The 15,335-nt window shown below is 32.8% G+C and overlaps 2 protein-coding genes across 2 annotated transcripts; both read left to right on the forward strand.

The window, feature by feature from the left end:
- The first annotated feature begins 4,438 nt into the window (after nucleotides 1-4,438).
- Nucleotides 4,439-8,538, forward strand: LOC132312320 (uncharacterized). The gene is made up of 9 exons (XM_059810647.1): nucleotides 4,439-4,593; nucleotides 4,746-4,845; nucleotides 5,169-5,349; nucleotides 6,205-6,277; nucleotides 6,388-6,567; nucleotides 6,900-6,994; nucleotides 7,281-7,369; nucleotides 7,499-7,672; nucleotides 8,063-8,538. The coding sequence occupies exons 1-9, from the start codon at nucleotides 4,551-4,553 to the stop codon at nucleotides 8,232-8,234; spliced, it is 1,107 nt and encodes a 368-aa protein (XP_059666630.1). The 5' UTR covers nucleotides 4,439-4,550; the 3' UTR covers nucleotides 8,235-8,538.
- A 656-nt stretch (nucleotides 8,539-9,194) lies between these two features.
- Nucleotides 9,195-10,938, forward strand: LOC132312321 (photosystem II 10 kDa polypeptide, chloroplastic-like). Its single transcript, XM_059810649.1, has 4 exons — nucleotides 9,195-9,391; nucleotides 9,872-9,930; nucleotides 10,304-10,412; nucleotides 10,675-10,938. Exons 1-4 carry the CDS (start codon nucleotides 9,238-9,240, stop codon nucleotides 10,767-10,769), a joined length of 417 nt encoding a protein of 138 aa, XP_059666632.1. The 5' UTR covers nucleotides 9,195-9,237; the 3' UTR covers nucleotides 10,770-10,938.
- Nucleotides 10,939-15,335: the final 4,397 nt, after the last annotated feature.

The raw sequence follows: 15,335 nt of genomic DNA on the forward strand, positions 1-15,335 counted from the left end.
GAGTATGAATGACACACTAAGTAATCATGGATTTAATTATTTTTAGCCTCCCTTATTTTGCAATCCTAACTCCGCTGACTATTGGTGAATCATTTTAATAGAACATCAAGTGCTCTTTGTATACTATTTTGGCAAAGGGTAAATGTGGCAATCTTGTGGATGGTTTCGCGATTCTACTTTGTTTGGATGTGGAGAAGAAAAGTGTTATATATGTAAGTGATGCTAACTCCAAATGGTATAAGCTCTTTTGGAGTAAAATCCAAGAACAAATTAAATTATACGGCATGGGCAATTGTACGAAAGTAGGACAATCTCGTGGCTCCAAGATAGGTTTGTTAAAACGACAAGAGGCTTGTATTTATTGTGAGTGGGGCCCTCTATTTTGCTTTAACTAGGGTCCTCCGATTTCCAAATGAGTCCGGTCATGGTTCTTTTTTTTTTATAAAACACTTTATCTTCTTTCTCTTAGAGGGCAACATCGATCCCTGCAACGAATCTTGAGGGTTCAGCTATGAAGCACGGACACTCCTCCCAGAGATCCCGTACTAGTGTCAGACACTTTTCGGACACCGACACCCGTGTCCGAGGCTCGGACACGTGTTCGACACTTTTGTGAAGTGTCCAGAAATTATTTTTTATTGGACACTGCTCGGACACGGGGTGGACACGCGGGGGGACACGGCGGGGTATATTTTGTAATTTTTTTAAAGATAGGACACGACGGGGTATATTTTGTAATTTTTTTTTAAAAGATAAATGGGGTACCTCATGTAATTTACTAATTTTAAAAGTTTAAAAGTAAAATTTTGAAAAAAAAAAACTACTACAGACAATAGAGTATTACACAGAAATTTTATTTTCTCTCACTTCCTCTCTTAGTCTCTCCTCTTCTTCAATTATCTCTCTACATGAACAAGACATTTTTTTTTTTTTTAGTTACATGAACAATACTTTGTGAAAGATTGAGAGTATATATGTTTATTCATGTACATATTTAGCTCTTTATAGCTATGTCTTTTCTGCACATCTTTTTTTAGAATTTGGATCAATTTTATTTTTCATTTATTTTCTGTTTTGTCTTGTCTATGTTTTTCTTATAACAGAGATGAAATTATTGAAATTGGTCCTGTTATTTGTTATTGTTTTACTTGCAATTTTGTATTTATATATACCTGTTTGTTATTAGGAAAATGAATGTGCAAGGTTCTAGTTATCATATTTTGAATATATAATTTTATATAATATATATATATATATATATATATATATGTATATATATAATTTTATAGGCGTATTCCCGCCGTGTCCGTGTTCTATTTTTTTTAAAATTTGCCGTGTCACCGTATCCGTGTCGTATCGTACCCGTGTCTTGTGTCCGTGTCGGTGCTTCATAGGGGTTCAGTCACCCAACGAACCAGGGATAGAGTCAGGATTTTAACTAGGGGTGCGCAAAAAAAAAAAAGGAGTGTATATATATATATAAATTTCAAAAGACAATGGAGAAGAAAATTATTCAAATATGCACCTTAAAAAAAAGAATTTTAAGAATAAAAGTAGAAAAAAAAAAATTTAGAGAACTTTAAAAGGAAAAAATTAAAGAATTTCAATTGAGGAAGGAAATTTTGACTTTTTCTATTCAGGAAATTTAAAAAATTTGAAGAATAAAAGAAAAAATAAAGAGATAATTTTAGGAATCACAAAATTTAGGAGGAGCATTGTATAATTTTTTCATACATATGGAAAAAATTTAAAAAATTAGGAGCAATTCCTCAAGGTTTTGAGGATTATCTGTTGAAAGGAACTCCCTGACAGATTTCACTTCGAGGTTCGTCCAATGGGAGAACTCCACTAAGATATAATAGTGAGATTTATTCATTTGGAGGAGTTTTTCACAATTTTAAAGGTCGGGTTCAAGATTTATCCACAGTGAGAAACTCCTTGATAAAGAATTTATTTAAAGCGTAGCCGGAGAAGAGAGGGGATCCTTTTGGAGCTTCAATGCTTCCCAGTTCATTTTCTTTTGACATCATCTAACAATATACCATGATTTATGCGAGAAAATATTAAATACCTTGTGAATGATACTTTGGGGTAGAAAAAATATTAAATACCTTGTGAATGATACTTTGGGACAATGGAAGTCGTTGAATCATGAAAGTGGTTGTGGGTACTATCACATCAAAAGACCGAAAAACTATATTCGAAAGTATTTAATACTTTCTTGACATATACTTACACTGGAATGACACATTAGCGTGTCTACATATATTTAAATTTCATTATAAAACACATGCAATTGGATAAATACTTGATATGTTAACAATTATTCGTTGAATAATATAATCACAGAAAGCAATGCCGTATACTCAATTACATAACAATATTGTTATTAAATTCAATATGGAGACTGTAAACAGTAAGATAAAATAAAGATTAAAATAGTATTTGTAATCATAGAACACAATGTTTGAAGAAGTCGGAATTGACCACGTCTGTAGGTCCAAGAAAAGTCATGTTCACATTGCTTCTATGATCAAAATGAATGACACGCTGATGGAAAAGGAGAAAAAAGTTGCCAAAAGAAATACACCTACTTCTTTCCTCTCATATATATATATATACATACATCGAATATATTTTATTTTTTTCGTCTCATAAAAAGTGTCACTTTTTAAAAATTGCGATTCTCACGAATTAAACTGACAAAATTCTCTAAACATGACACTATTTTTAAGATGGATGTAATAAATTTTTAAAATATATCACCTATGTTTGTAATCATTAATAAGACAAATAGCTTACTGATTAAACCCCAATATATATATATATATAAATTGAAAAAAAAATAATAATAAACAATAGATAAGGTGTACATATGTATAGCTGAATGCAAGGACTACTACCGCAAATTAATACAATCAATAATTGACATTTTTCTAGTTGATTAGTCTCACTCTTTTGCCTCGATCCTCTCTAATCATGGAGTTGACTTAGTTGAGTTCACACTTTAGTCCTTAATAACTACATCTAGTTTCTTCATTTGTTTCCTCCGACTCACTGGGAGTGAAAGCTGCTGTAAGAAAGCTTGAAGGTCAATAGAGGTATTTTATAAATTGAACCAAAAGTATATCCATATATGTAATATAATATGTCCGTCCGTGCGAACAAGTTTAAGACACGTCAAAAGACCCGTGTCATTTGTTTACACTTAAATAAAGACACTTGCGATGAGCGTCTGGAGGTCGCTCCTTTATTTATTATATATATACATCCATGTGAACAAGTTTAAGGCACGTCAAAAGACACATCCATGTGAACAAGTTTAAGGCACGTCAAAAGACACTTGTCATTTGTTTATTTAAAGACACTTGTCATTTGTTTATATAAAGACACTTGTCATTTGTTTAAATAAAGACACTTGTGATGAGCGTAGGGAGCCACCTTTTTATATATATATATATATATACTCGCACACTGCTTTGTCCCTTATTAGTCAAGGAGAATGGAAACTACTGCAAAGGGAGTCGTACCTATATTATAGTCGTGTCGAATATCAACATTTAAAATTTTAAACTTTGTAACTATACATATTTACACATAAAAAGATAAATTAATAACTTTTTTAAAAAATAATACATTAATTATATGTTCCTTAAAAACTATAATTTTTAAATATAAACATATAACATAGGACTGATAGAGTATATTATTTTTTGTTCTTTAATCCTAACTGGACAGGGCCCACAATGTGCTAATATGGTAATAAACAGTTTTGAACGGTAGAAGAGCCTATTTTTTAAGTATAATTTTTAATTAAGTCCTATAAAGCGAAAACAGGAGTATAAAAGTGATAAAATTGAGTTATAATTAGTGAAAAATGGGAATAAAAATGTGTGTGGGATGTGAGAGTGTGATCGAAGTGTAAAAATAACATCCGTTCAAAAAATTGGGCGACTCAAATTTTGAATGTTAAAAGAAGATCTTATTTTAGAAGTCATTTTTAACTGGAGGATTAATATTTTTATATTAGTAACTCATTTGGCGGATGATGCCTTGCTGATCTTTTTCGTTTTAGTTAACTTGCATTAAAAAGTTATTGACCAGGTCCACTAATTTAGAACCAGCTTATTTAACATATTATTTTTTAAATATATATATATTTAATTTAATCCTTTCCTTTTCGAATAATATTCATACTTCACTTTTGTCTATTTATATTTTATTTAAAATTTTAATAATTAAAAATAAAAGTGTCCGTAGAAGTAAAATAATTGAAAATAAAAGTATCCTTAGAAGTAAAATAAAATTGTACTGTTTTATAATAATACTGCAGTGTGAATATGTTTTGAAGAATTATTTTTGCAGCTTTATCATATAATCAATTATTTTTAATAATAATAATTATTATTATCATTATCATTTAATATTTATTTATTATTTTTAGGTTGGACAGCAAAATTCTCTTTTAGACATTTATTGGACTCTGAATTATGGGTGGGCTTCGTGTTTGATCCGTCAAACGGACGGACAGTAGAGAGAGCAGACATACCATGAACAACACTATCAGCAAGGTCGCCGTTATCGGAAGCGGAAGTAAGCAATCTTTCTTTCTCGTTCTATATATATATATATATCAATCACACTATTTGTACATATATATACACACACATAATACTATTTCAATTGAAATTTGAATAACAAAAATAAATGTTGGAATCATTGAGATATATGATTGTTGTAATCAGTTTCCGGAGCTGTATGTGCATCGTCTCTGGCCAGAAATGGGGTATCCGTCACTGTCTTCGACTCCGCTAGAGGTCCTGGTGGCCGAATGTCCCAGAGAAGGTCTCCTTCTCTACACACATATATACAATGATATATATATATATATATATATATATATATATATATAATTTATCTTGTGTAAGATATGATCACTTTATGTAAAGTAAATTGATGCTAATTTCTCTTGTAATACATAGTTGGGTGTTTTAATTTCACCATAAAAAAAAAAAAAGCGAATTCCATCAATATCTATCTGATTCCGGTCTTTGATATGTTGCCTTGTCATTGCGGTTGCCACATTTTGTTTAGTCTCTTCTTTATATGATTTTGGCTCTTCAATACACTTCGATTTTGTTGAATCTCTTCTTTATACACTTTGATAGAGAACTTATTGAAGATGGGAAGGAGCTACAATTCGACCATGGCGCACCTTACTTCACGGCCAGCAACACGGATGTGTTGGGCCTTGTTCACGAATGGGAAGCCAGGGGTTTTGTTGCCGAGTGGAAGGAGAATTTTGGGTCCTTTGATTGTTTCTCTAAGAAATTCGTTGACATTGAAAAGGTTTAGAATCCATTCAAGGTTTATTATAAACTTTTATCTTTTTTATAACTGCATTATATACATATATGTATGTGTGTATGTATGAAAGCCATATATTTGGTGATTCTTTGGATCACTAACTCGTCAATATTGAATTAACGATAATTCATTAAATTTGAAAACCATACCCTTTTAGTGTTTGTAATTTATTGCTTCGTGTTTATGATGTTTATCTGATTTCTATGCAGTATGTAACCAATGTGGTAGTTTGGTACCCTAAATGTGTTAAAAAAAATTGTTTCAATTCATGTATGTTGTTATGGCTTCCTTTGTGAATGAATGTGTTGGCTGATTTGTTCCTCATTCTTCAGATACTTGATATGCAACACACCTGTCTACATTGTGCTTTGAAGTTGAAATCTTAAGTTAGCCCAATTTATTGCTTGATATAGATACATTATCATAATTACATGCAATAAACTAAACTCAAACACAATTTGCACATTCTTTTTTAGGCCGGAAGATATGCACAAACTAGGTGGGTTGCAAATCATGTGAATAGATCATTTTTAGGGCACTGGAAAGCATTAAATTTATTTACTAGTATTTACATTTATTCTGTCTGAGTGCTTGTACTGTTAAATCCTTGCTTCAATCTTTTGGCTCAAATTATACAGTTAATATCCTATGCTATGTCTCTATTGTCTTGGATTTGTAGCCAGCAGTTAAAATTTTCACTTTGAGACATTTTATAGTATTTGTTAACATTATTATGACTTAGTTTGGGTTGTTATTCGTCTCATTTTATATGATTGTGTAAATAATCCGAGTATGTGATAGATTGCCAAAAGTTTTCTAAATCTGAGTTTTATTTAGGAAGGATCAAGCAAGAAGTATGTGGGTGTCCCAGGAATGAATTATATTTGTAAAGCATTATGCCACGAGAGCGGTAATGTAGTGATCTTACTGATCAATCTTTTGGAATGCTTTTTTTAGAGATTGAATAGTAACGTACTAATTAGGAGATTGCCTCCTTTGCCCTTTGTGCTTTTTCTTCAGGAGTGGAAAGTAAGTTTGGAGTGGGTGTTGGGAGGTTAGAGTGGTTGGAGGATGAGGATATATGGTCATTGACAGGTTTGGATGGACAAAATCTTGGACATTTTAACGGTGTGGTTGCATCAGATAAAAATATAGTTTCTCCCAGGTTCACAAACGTGACAGGACGCCCACCGCCACTTGGTATGATGGCTTTCCTTATTTTATAGTGGTAAAAAGTCAAGTGCGTGTATAACATTTTTTTTGTCTGTTTTCTGTAATCAAGGCTGGTTTATTATATTAAAGGAAATGTCTTATAGAATTTTCACCTTAGCATGCTGGTCTATATTTAGCCCGTTTTCATCCAATTTGATGCACCTCTGTTTTCTGAATGACTTGTCTGTGATTTTTCAACTCACTGCGTCTTTTTTTTTTGTGGTTATGTACTTGTCAACTGTAGTGTAATTCTGTATGAATATATGAAAGTAGCATATGTTAGTGTGTGATCCAGTTACTCTTTTGTTAATGTCATACAGATTTGAATTTTCTTCCGGAGTTCGCTGCAAAGATGAAAGAAATTCCTGTTAGTTCATGTTTTGCTCTCATGCTGGCATTTGAAGAACCTTTGCCGGTAAGATATTTGTTGTGCATTTCAGACTTAAGCTGATTGGATCTTTGCGAAGATTGGCATCCCAAGGTGCTTATTTGATTTACGCTTCCATCTTCCCTTTCCCTGTAACTTTCACCCTCCTAAAGCAGCTTGGTTTCAACATTCTGATATACGTTTATGAAAATATACATTATCATTTTATGTTTTAAATTTTATGCCAACCTCGATTTTTACCTGGGGTTTAAATGTGGATGCCTCTGGTGCCTAATGGATCTCTGATGGACAAACTTTCATTCTCTTTCTCTAGATACCGGTGAAAGGCTTATCGTTCAAAAATTCTGAAATTTTAAGCTGGGCATTTTGTGACAGCAGCAAGCCAGGGCGGTCTACCACTAGGTTTGTGTGTTTTGCACTTTTAGCTGACTACTGAGGATAGAATGATTAAATTTAAATAGATTTTTTATTAATTAGAATGATTGAATTGAAATAAATATTTGTTTGCTATAATACTTCTTTGCTGCACAGTGAACATTGGGTATTGCATTCTACAGAGGACTATGCCAATGGTGTAATTGCTCAAACTGGACTTCAGAAGCCTACTAATGCAACTTTGACAAAAGTGGCTGAAGAACTATTGCAAGAATTTCGAAAAACAGGATTTGTCATTTCTCATCCATTTTTCAGAAAAGCTCATAGATGGTCAGTATCTAAATTTTAGCCCTTGGTTTAGTTGTCAGTTACTTTCACTGAAACACATCTCCCTATTGAAAGCATCTGGCTGCAATTTTAGCAAAGCCCACCTGTCGGCTTGAGCTTAGCTCAGAGGCCTTGAAAGTTAGGCTAGCCCCAATTTAAGGAGCCCTGTTTGCTTTTGATCTTGCGTGGGCTATGTATACAAAGTCTTCCTAGGCCAAATTTGGCTCAATTAAATTTGCATTTTAAAAGCCTTGTTATGTGATGTGAGTTATGATCATCCTTATACTTTTTCTTTTGGAGACTTCAAAGCTTTATCTTTATGTAATGTATGTATAGTGTTCGTTCAACAATTTATTATTTGTGTGTGCACATTCTGTGTATTTTGTTTCACAGGGGGAGTGCTTTTCCTGCTGCAAGTGTAGCAAGAGAGGATAGATGCCTTTTCGATGGGAAGCAGAGACTGGCCATTTGTGGAGACTTCTGTGTTAGTCCAAATGTTGAAGGTGCAATACTAAGTGGCATGGCTGCAGCCTCAAAGTTTGCTGACATCCTTAGTTGCTTATAGCGGCAATGTCATGAATTTATAAAGCAGTTGCCCTTCTCAACATGCATGGAGTAGGAAGTTATTTGCACGGGGTGTGTTTTTTCTGATTTGCTTGGCTGAATAGTGATATTAAATGAAAACCCTATTGTGTATTAACTTTTACAGAGTTGGTGTTCAATGTGATTTAAAGATGAAAAAGGTCTTCCTTCTCCACCTTTTCCATGGCTTCCACGATATCGGAATAATTTTATTCAAGCTCTTATTGGTTTATGTGCTACATTCCAAGGTTCAATCCATGTCTGTGATTGATAATTCCATTTTGTGATGAATTTTCTTTGAGCTGTTTATTTTGTGTTGTGGGTGTAGGAAGTGCCGGTTGGGGTATATGTTGAGAGCCTTTCGAAATCTGGCCAGGCTGATATTACTGGTGGCTCCTGAAATTAAATCTTTATTGATGCAAGAGTGGGAGATGAGTCAGTCTCCAAATTCTTTTGTGAAATGATTAATTTAACCTTTGTATGTTTCTTTTGTGAAATAATTAATTTATCCTTGTATGTAGACCAAATAATCATTGAAGTATATTTTTTTTTATGCATATAACAACCCATTGTAAACAGGTTGTTTCAAGCCCATTTAGAAATTCTGCATGTTCTTTGAATTCTCTGAACTGGAGTTGGTCATATAATTTTTTTTTTTTTTAAATAATAATAATAATCTTACAGGTGTATAAATGTCATTTTATATGGACCCATTTGTTCAATATTCCAACCAATGGCATCCTTCATGTGAGCAACAAACAGGATAGGATTGAGGAGGTGGATGTCTCAAAACAAAAAACTGGTCTAAACTTGATTGGAATCTTTTTCTGATAATGTTGTAACATCATATCCAGATTTCAACCACGAAACAATGCCACCTGTCATATTTGCAATCACAAGTCCTGATTATTGTTACTATTATTTGTTCTTTTAAGGACCTTGCTGTTACACCACTCTCAGAGGACTTAGAGGCAATTAGCAGAAGAATGGCAGCCTCAGTAATGAGTGCAGTGAGCCTGAAACCCTCCCCATTCAGTGTTGAGAAAACAGCAGTGAGAGGGCTCCCCTCACTTGCAAGAACTTCTTCTTTAAGGGTTGAGGCCAGAGCCAAGAAGAAGATTTCAACTGACAAGCCTTATGGTTAGTGTGTGTGTGTATATCTACACGTATATTCTGTAATTATGTAATATTCTTTTCATTTGTTAAACAGCACTACATGATTTACCAACTTGGGATTTTGTAAGTTTGTCCATTATTTATATTTTCGACTCTTTTTTCAACTTGGTGCAACGATCAAGTTGCTCCGTTGTGACCTGAAAAGTCACGAATTCGAATCCGGAAACAGCCTCTCCGCATGGAGACAAGGCTGCATACATCTGATCCTCTCAATTCCCGCAATAGTGGGGAGCCTCATGCACTAAAGTAGTCCTTACGGTGTAACATCCTTGTAATGGAAGGTTGGTATTTTTATTGAATTTCCTTTTCTATTTACTTTTTTACTCTTTTGTTTTTTGGATTATTTCTTGGCAAACAAACTTCATCAAAAAGAAGAAAGAAAGGAAAAGGAAAATGATTACTGAAATAAGTGTCTGATTTGTGTTGAATTTTGAATATTTTTAGGAATTGCTGGTGGAATGCAATTTGCGGATGGACTTGATGCGTCTGGGAGGAAGGCTAAGGTTTGTTTTTCTATCTGGAAAATGATTATAATAAGAAAAACATGATTTGTTCATATAAGCATAATTACTTGGTGTAACAGTAAAATTAATGATGTACTTTAAAATGAATTGGAAATTCATGAATTTTTGGTACAATAGTAGTAAAGTTGGATTATCAAGCAGGATGATAGACCTAATTGTCTCCTAGGTTTTTTCTAAGTGAGCATCTGACTTCTCTCATAAAGGTTCAAATAAAAAGAATAAAGAAAAATTAAGATTCTAGTGACCAAATCTGAGCAAAATTGTTCTAAATCGAATTCATTAATTATTTTAATGTTGCGTTTGGTTGCACCGAATTGACACCTTGAAACTAACCTTTTTAACTTGAATTCAGGGGAAGGGTGTTTACCAATTTGTGGACAAATATGGTGCCAATGTTGATGGATACAGTCCAATCTATTCCCCTGAGGAATGGTCTCCTAGTGGTGATGTCTATGTTGGGGGTAAGAGGCACCTATACATTTGAATAGATATAGTGATAAATAGTCCAAAAGTCGGATATATTGGATTGATTTACGTGAGTGGGTGATGACATCGTCTCGATGTCATTAAATATAATTATGTCATCCCCTACTCACATAAATGTAGTCAGATGTGTCCGACTGTCGGACTGCCTATCATTATTATTTGAATGTCATTTGTATTTTGTAATCTCTTATTATGAAATAATGTATGCCCTAATTATTGCACAAAATTTGAATGCAGGTAGCACTGGCTTATTGATTTGGGCTATTACCTTGGCTGCTATTCTTGCAGGGGGTGCCCTTCTTGTTTACAGCACAAGTGCTTTGGCACAGTAGTAGGCCTCTCTTGTGTTATTAGTTACTGTCCAAGACAGTGGCATCTACAAATCCTTAACGCTTTGAAACCTTATCTGTAATGTGTATTATTATGGTGAGGATTTGTATGAATGTATATAAATAATGTATATATATGTGTGTGTAATTTATCTAATTTGCATTCTATTTACATCAATGGCTTCCATTAACATATACTTCATCTGGAAAAATTAGAAAAGTAGAGTGGAAGTGGCCGAACTTAATCTTGACTTCTGACTTCACATGCTTCAATTCCAAATCTAAGTTGCGGATTTGCTATTTTCTTTTATTTATTAGGGGAAGAATGTGTAACATTTGGCAATAGTTATATTAAAAATTGAGTTCCTGTTGTTGATTTGTTGGAGACATATTATAACATTTGAAAATGGTTTATGTTAAATTTTGAGTCTTTGCTCTCAAGCTTATCGTCTTGGATTTTTACTCGTATCCCAACACATAGTCCTAGAATTCTCATTGTTTTATGCTTAAAAACAACTGGGGGATGTTGAAGTAAATATTGAAAATCATAAGAAAAGCTTGCAAGTGAAATAAAATAAAAATAAAGAATAGAGGGAAATGCATTCAGAAGGCCTTAGAGCCTTCAAATTATTAATAATGAAGCTCAGCCCATTTTTTCATTTGTTTTGGGCCAAACAGCAAGCTATTTGTTTCTGTAAGCCCAATGGGCAACCCAGATTATATAGGGGTAAAAATCAAATTGACCTTGGGCTTGTTATGTCTCCTCTTTGGGCTATATTTGAGCAACCTCAACCTCGCCTAATGTCTATTGGTGAGATGGAGGGTGATTAACAATGATACGAAGTGTGACGGTCGGCTTTTTATATGAGTGGGGATTAACGTTCTCATTCTCATGATACTCACAATGTCAATATCCACTTTCATAAAAACCAGTATGAATCGTTTCACTCTCTTACACTCCGTATCATAACTCATAAACCATAAACTAATAAATTTAAAACATAAAATATATGATGGATTTGTAAGATTATTGGGAGCCCTCACCATTTGAAAAATCATGAATTTGGTGAGAAGGATGAGAGAGAATTATTATTGGTTGGATCCGATTGTCATGGGAGTTTGGTCATAGGTTGCTTTCAAGAATCCCACACTTGTGATTTAGATAATGGGAGGAGACTCAGATTCGACATTTTTGGCTCCACAAACCAAACCTAACTATTACTTTTATGCTTCTCATTTGTACTATGCATTCAGATTCATACATACAATAGTGATACTAACCATTATAAAATATTAATGTTCCTATCACGATTAACCATTATAAAATATTAATGTTCCTATCACGATTTTGGTTCAACTTCTAGAAATCTCTATTTGAGATTATTTATTTTCAGTCGCCGGCACACGTGTGGTAACAAAAAGGAAAAAACATTAGTTCTTTGTTTGGCAGCTGCAATCAGAAAACAAGATTGTGTACCAAAGAAATCAAATTAAGAAAACTAATCAACAACATTTCGATTTTAATTTCATCCTTGGTAACTTATGGTTTAGCTTAAGTTATTTGAACATACTACCTGAGATCCGTTAATATCTCACATAAACCCTCTATACTTTTCATAATTCTATTTATCTCTCTGGAGTTAGAGACTTGACGGAGACAAACTTTGGTAGAGGTAAGTGGTATTATGAAAATGGACAGAATGATAGTCTTGTCCTTATAATACATGAAATGACATCTTTTACTTCATATGATTCATGAGCAAAACGGTAAAATAATATATTATTGTTATCAAGTTGGACGGTCTACACTAACAGAGGAGGTAAGTGAAACAATGGAAGGAGGTATATGTAAAATATTGACAAACTTGAGAAAGTAAGTGAAATTTACCATGAATCTTTAGTTAATATAGAAATTTGTGAAAAAGAAATTGTCTCAAATAGTGACATTTCTTCTAGGCAAAGGCAATTAGTGAAAATTGTTGCAAAAAGTGTGACCAAAAATAATTCAAGCCCCCTAGATAAAGAAACAACAAAAATCTAGGTTAACAAGTGTGAAAACACAAGTTTGAGTATTAGTGTAACCTTTTTTTTATACATATAATATACATACACTTAGGTATTAGTATGTCATTTAGATGTTTCGTCACTATTTTGGATTTATCTAGGTTTTCAACCATCCATGAAAATGCTGGTCATGAGCCCATTTGATTACTTTAATTATCTTTGCTTCACGTTGATACAACTCAAGAACAAACAAATTAAACCAAACACAGCACTGATAAATGTAAGTCAACGAATCTATGTTGTGAGCTCATAGGGATTTAGTTTTTTGATTTTTCAGATTGTCTTCTTTCCAGTTAGTTAAACAGATGAAAGAGATAGTCATATAAATTTTGAGATATGAGTCCTCCATCCTTTTATTTGTTAGGTTCTGTTTGGCATTTACCATACTTATGCTAATTCTCTTCAAAATAAAGAAAGAGGAAAATGCTCCAAGTGACACCTTCCATCCATCTCTTTCCTAATACTACAAGTTTTCCCTTCACAATATAAATTACCCATTATATATATATATATATATATATATATATATACACACACACACACACATACACATATATTTCTTTTTCTTAGAGCTCGTGTATTGCCCCCAATGCTCCAAGTGACACCTTCCATCTATCTCTTTCCTAATACTACTAGTTTTCTCTTCACAATATATACTTACCAATTATATATATATATATATATATATATATATATATATATATATATATTTCTTAGAGCACGTATATTGACCTAACAACACGCGTTATTCAAGTTAGTAAGACTTCAAAGACTTACCTCTCGAATCCCTACCAACGCTGTTATACCAGTGGGGCAATTACCCATCATATTTAATTTTGTTAATTTTTGTCCACTTCATGGTGATAATTAGGCAATAGATTATGGCCCATGTTGGACCACCATGCTATTACAATATATAAATTATAGGGTATAGTACAAAGGAAAAAAAAAAAAAACCCATCTCCTTCGTCCATAGAATGTGCAAATATTCTCTGGTGTATTAAAAAGCTTTCTATATTTTTCAAATTGAGAAAATAAAGTACGTTTTGTTAATTTGATGACTCAAATACTTAAAATACTCTTAAGACAAAATATAATAAAAATAAATATTGATTTTAGTTTTTAAGGATATTTTGTTGTTTTTATAAAAAAATAAATTAATCAAAATTGACAATCAACAAACATTAGGGGATAATGTACATATATTTTCTAATATTATGAATTTATATGCACATACTAAATAGGGGTGTCTTTTGCACATTTTTTATAAAGCAGTCTTTTTTTTTTTTAAACCCTGAGTTATATCTAAATAAAGGTGTTCTCATCTAAACATACTAGAATAAGTTTTTCGAGTTTAATTTTAAATTTTCTGGCTCAGCATCTTATTTTTTTATATTATTTTGCACAAAATAACGACTTTTAAACTCGAACATTATTTTAAAATTTTGTTAACCCGACACATAAAAACAAAACTAGAAAATAAATCACCTTTCAAGTTGTGGATAAAATTATAAAAAATAGAGAAGGGCATTTAGAAGTTAAAGAATATCCATGACTTTTCTTAATTAGTGAACTCATGGTTGGGCATGCCCCCTTATATATATTATTAAATGACCGACACAAGCTTAAAAGTCAAGAATATTCCATTTTTATCTCCAGTTTCAATTGACTTTTCTTATACAAGTTATTCCACAAAGAAAACAAAAAAATAATTAAGATAAAAAGGGAAAGGGAAAGGGAGAGGGAGAGGGAGAGGGAAAGGGAAAGCAAATGATGAAAATGATTTTATCTTTCCGTTCAAGGATAGCTTCAACTTGATGAGTCACTACTGATGTTACCTTTCCTTTCATGGATGTTGTTACTATTATTTTTTTAGAAAAAGTCATAAGTAGGGCTCTCATAGTCAAATTTTTCGGCAATTTTTCATGAGGGGACTCGAGAGAATTTTTGTGATGTTGATATGGATTAATAATAACGTGACATGTGTCAAAAAAAAAAATTTAAAAATTAAATCTGAATCATTCAGATCTTTTTATGAGTCATCCAAAAAGAAAGGAGATTTTCTCTCACTCGTGTGTGAGACCTGGTAGTAGGCTTTCTATTTCTTTAACAAACGATTTTTTCTCTCTTTCCACTAAATCCCCCCATTGATGCCCACCATCTCCCCCAATTCTAAAACCCTAATATTAATCCTTTTTTCCTCCAACCGACCTCCACTACCTCCACTACTTGCCAATCTCTACTGCTTACCACCTCCTCCATTCCCAAACCCTAATATTTTACATCCAATCTTTAGAGATGATTTAAGCCGTCACATTCATTGTCTACCATCTCCGTTGCAACCCCATCTCCAGAATGACTCAAGAGGCCGACCAATTAATAAATACACATAACTCTAGTGGCATCCAAAATTTTGAGATTTATTACCACCTGTTACAATCTGAAGCCAAATTGATTTCCTTAAAACTCCATTGATAATTGGAGTCTTACAATTGTGGTTATTTT

Source organism: Cornus florida, unplaced genomic scaffold (assembly GCF_030987335.1).
Source record: "Cornus florida cultivar Cherokee Brave unplaced genomic scaffold, ASM3098733v1 CherokeeBrave_3.0.0_Hap2_Chr06, whole genome shotgun sequence".
In the NCBI taxonomy this organism is placed as follows: Eukaryota; Viridiplantae; Streptophyta; class Magnoliopsida; order Cornales; family Cornaceae; genus Cornus; species Cornus florida.

Coding starts and splice junctions, on each gene's coding strand:
- LOC132312321 (XM_059810649.1), top strand. CDS start 9,238: ATGGCAGCCTCAGTAATGAGTGCAGTGAGCCTGAAACCCTCCCCATTC. Junction 9,931..10,303: donor CGTCTGGGAGGAAGGCTAAG/GTTTGTTTTTCT, acceptor ACTTGAATTCAG/GGGAAGGGTGTTTACCAATT. Junction 10,413..10,674: donor TGGTGATGTCTATGTTGGGG/GTAAGAGGCACC, acceptor ATTTGAATGCAG/GTAGCACTGGCTTATTGATT.
- LOC132312320 (XM_059810647.1), top strand. CDS start 4,551: ATGAACAACACTATCAGCAAGGTCGCCGTTATCGGAAGCGGAA. Junction 5,350..6,204: donor AATTCGTTGACATTGAAAAG/GTTTAGAATCCA, acceptor AGTTTTATTTAG/GAAGGATCAAGCAAGAAGTA. Junction 7,370..7,498: donor CCAGGGCGGTCTACCACTAG/GTTTGTGTGTTT, acceptor TTTGCTGCACAG/TGAACATTGGGTATTGCATT.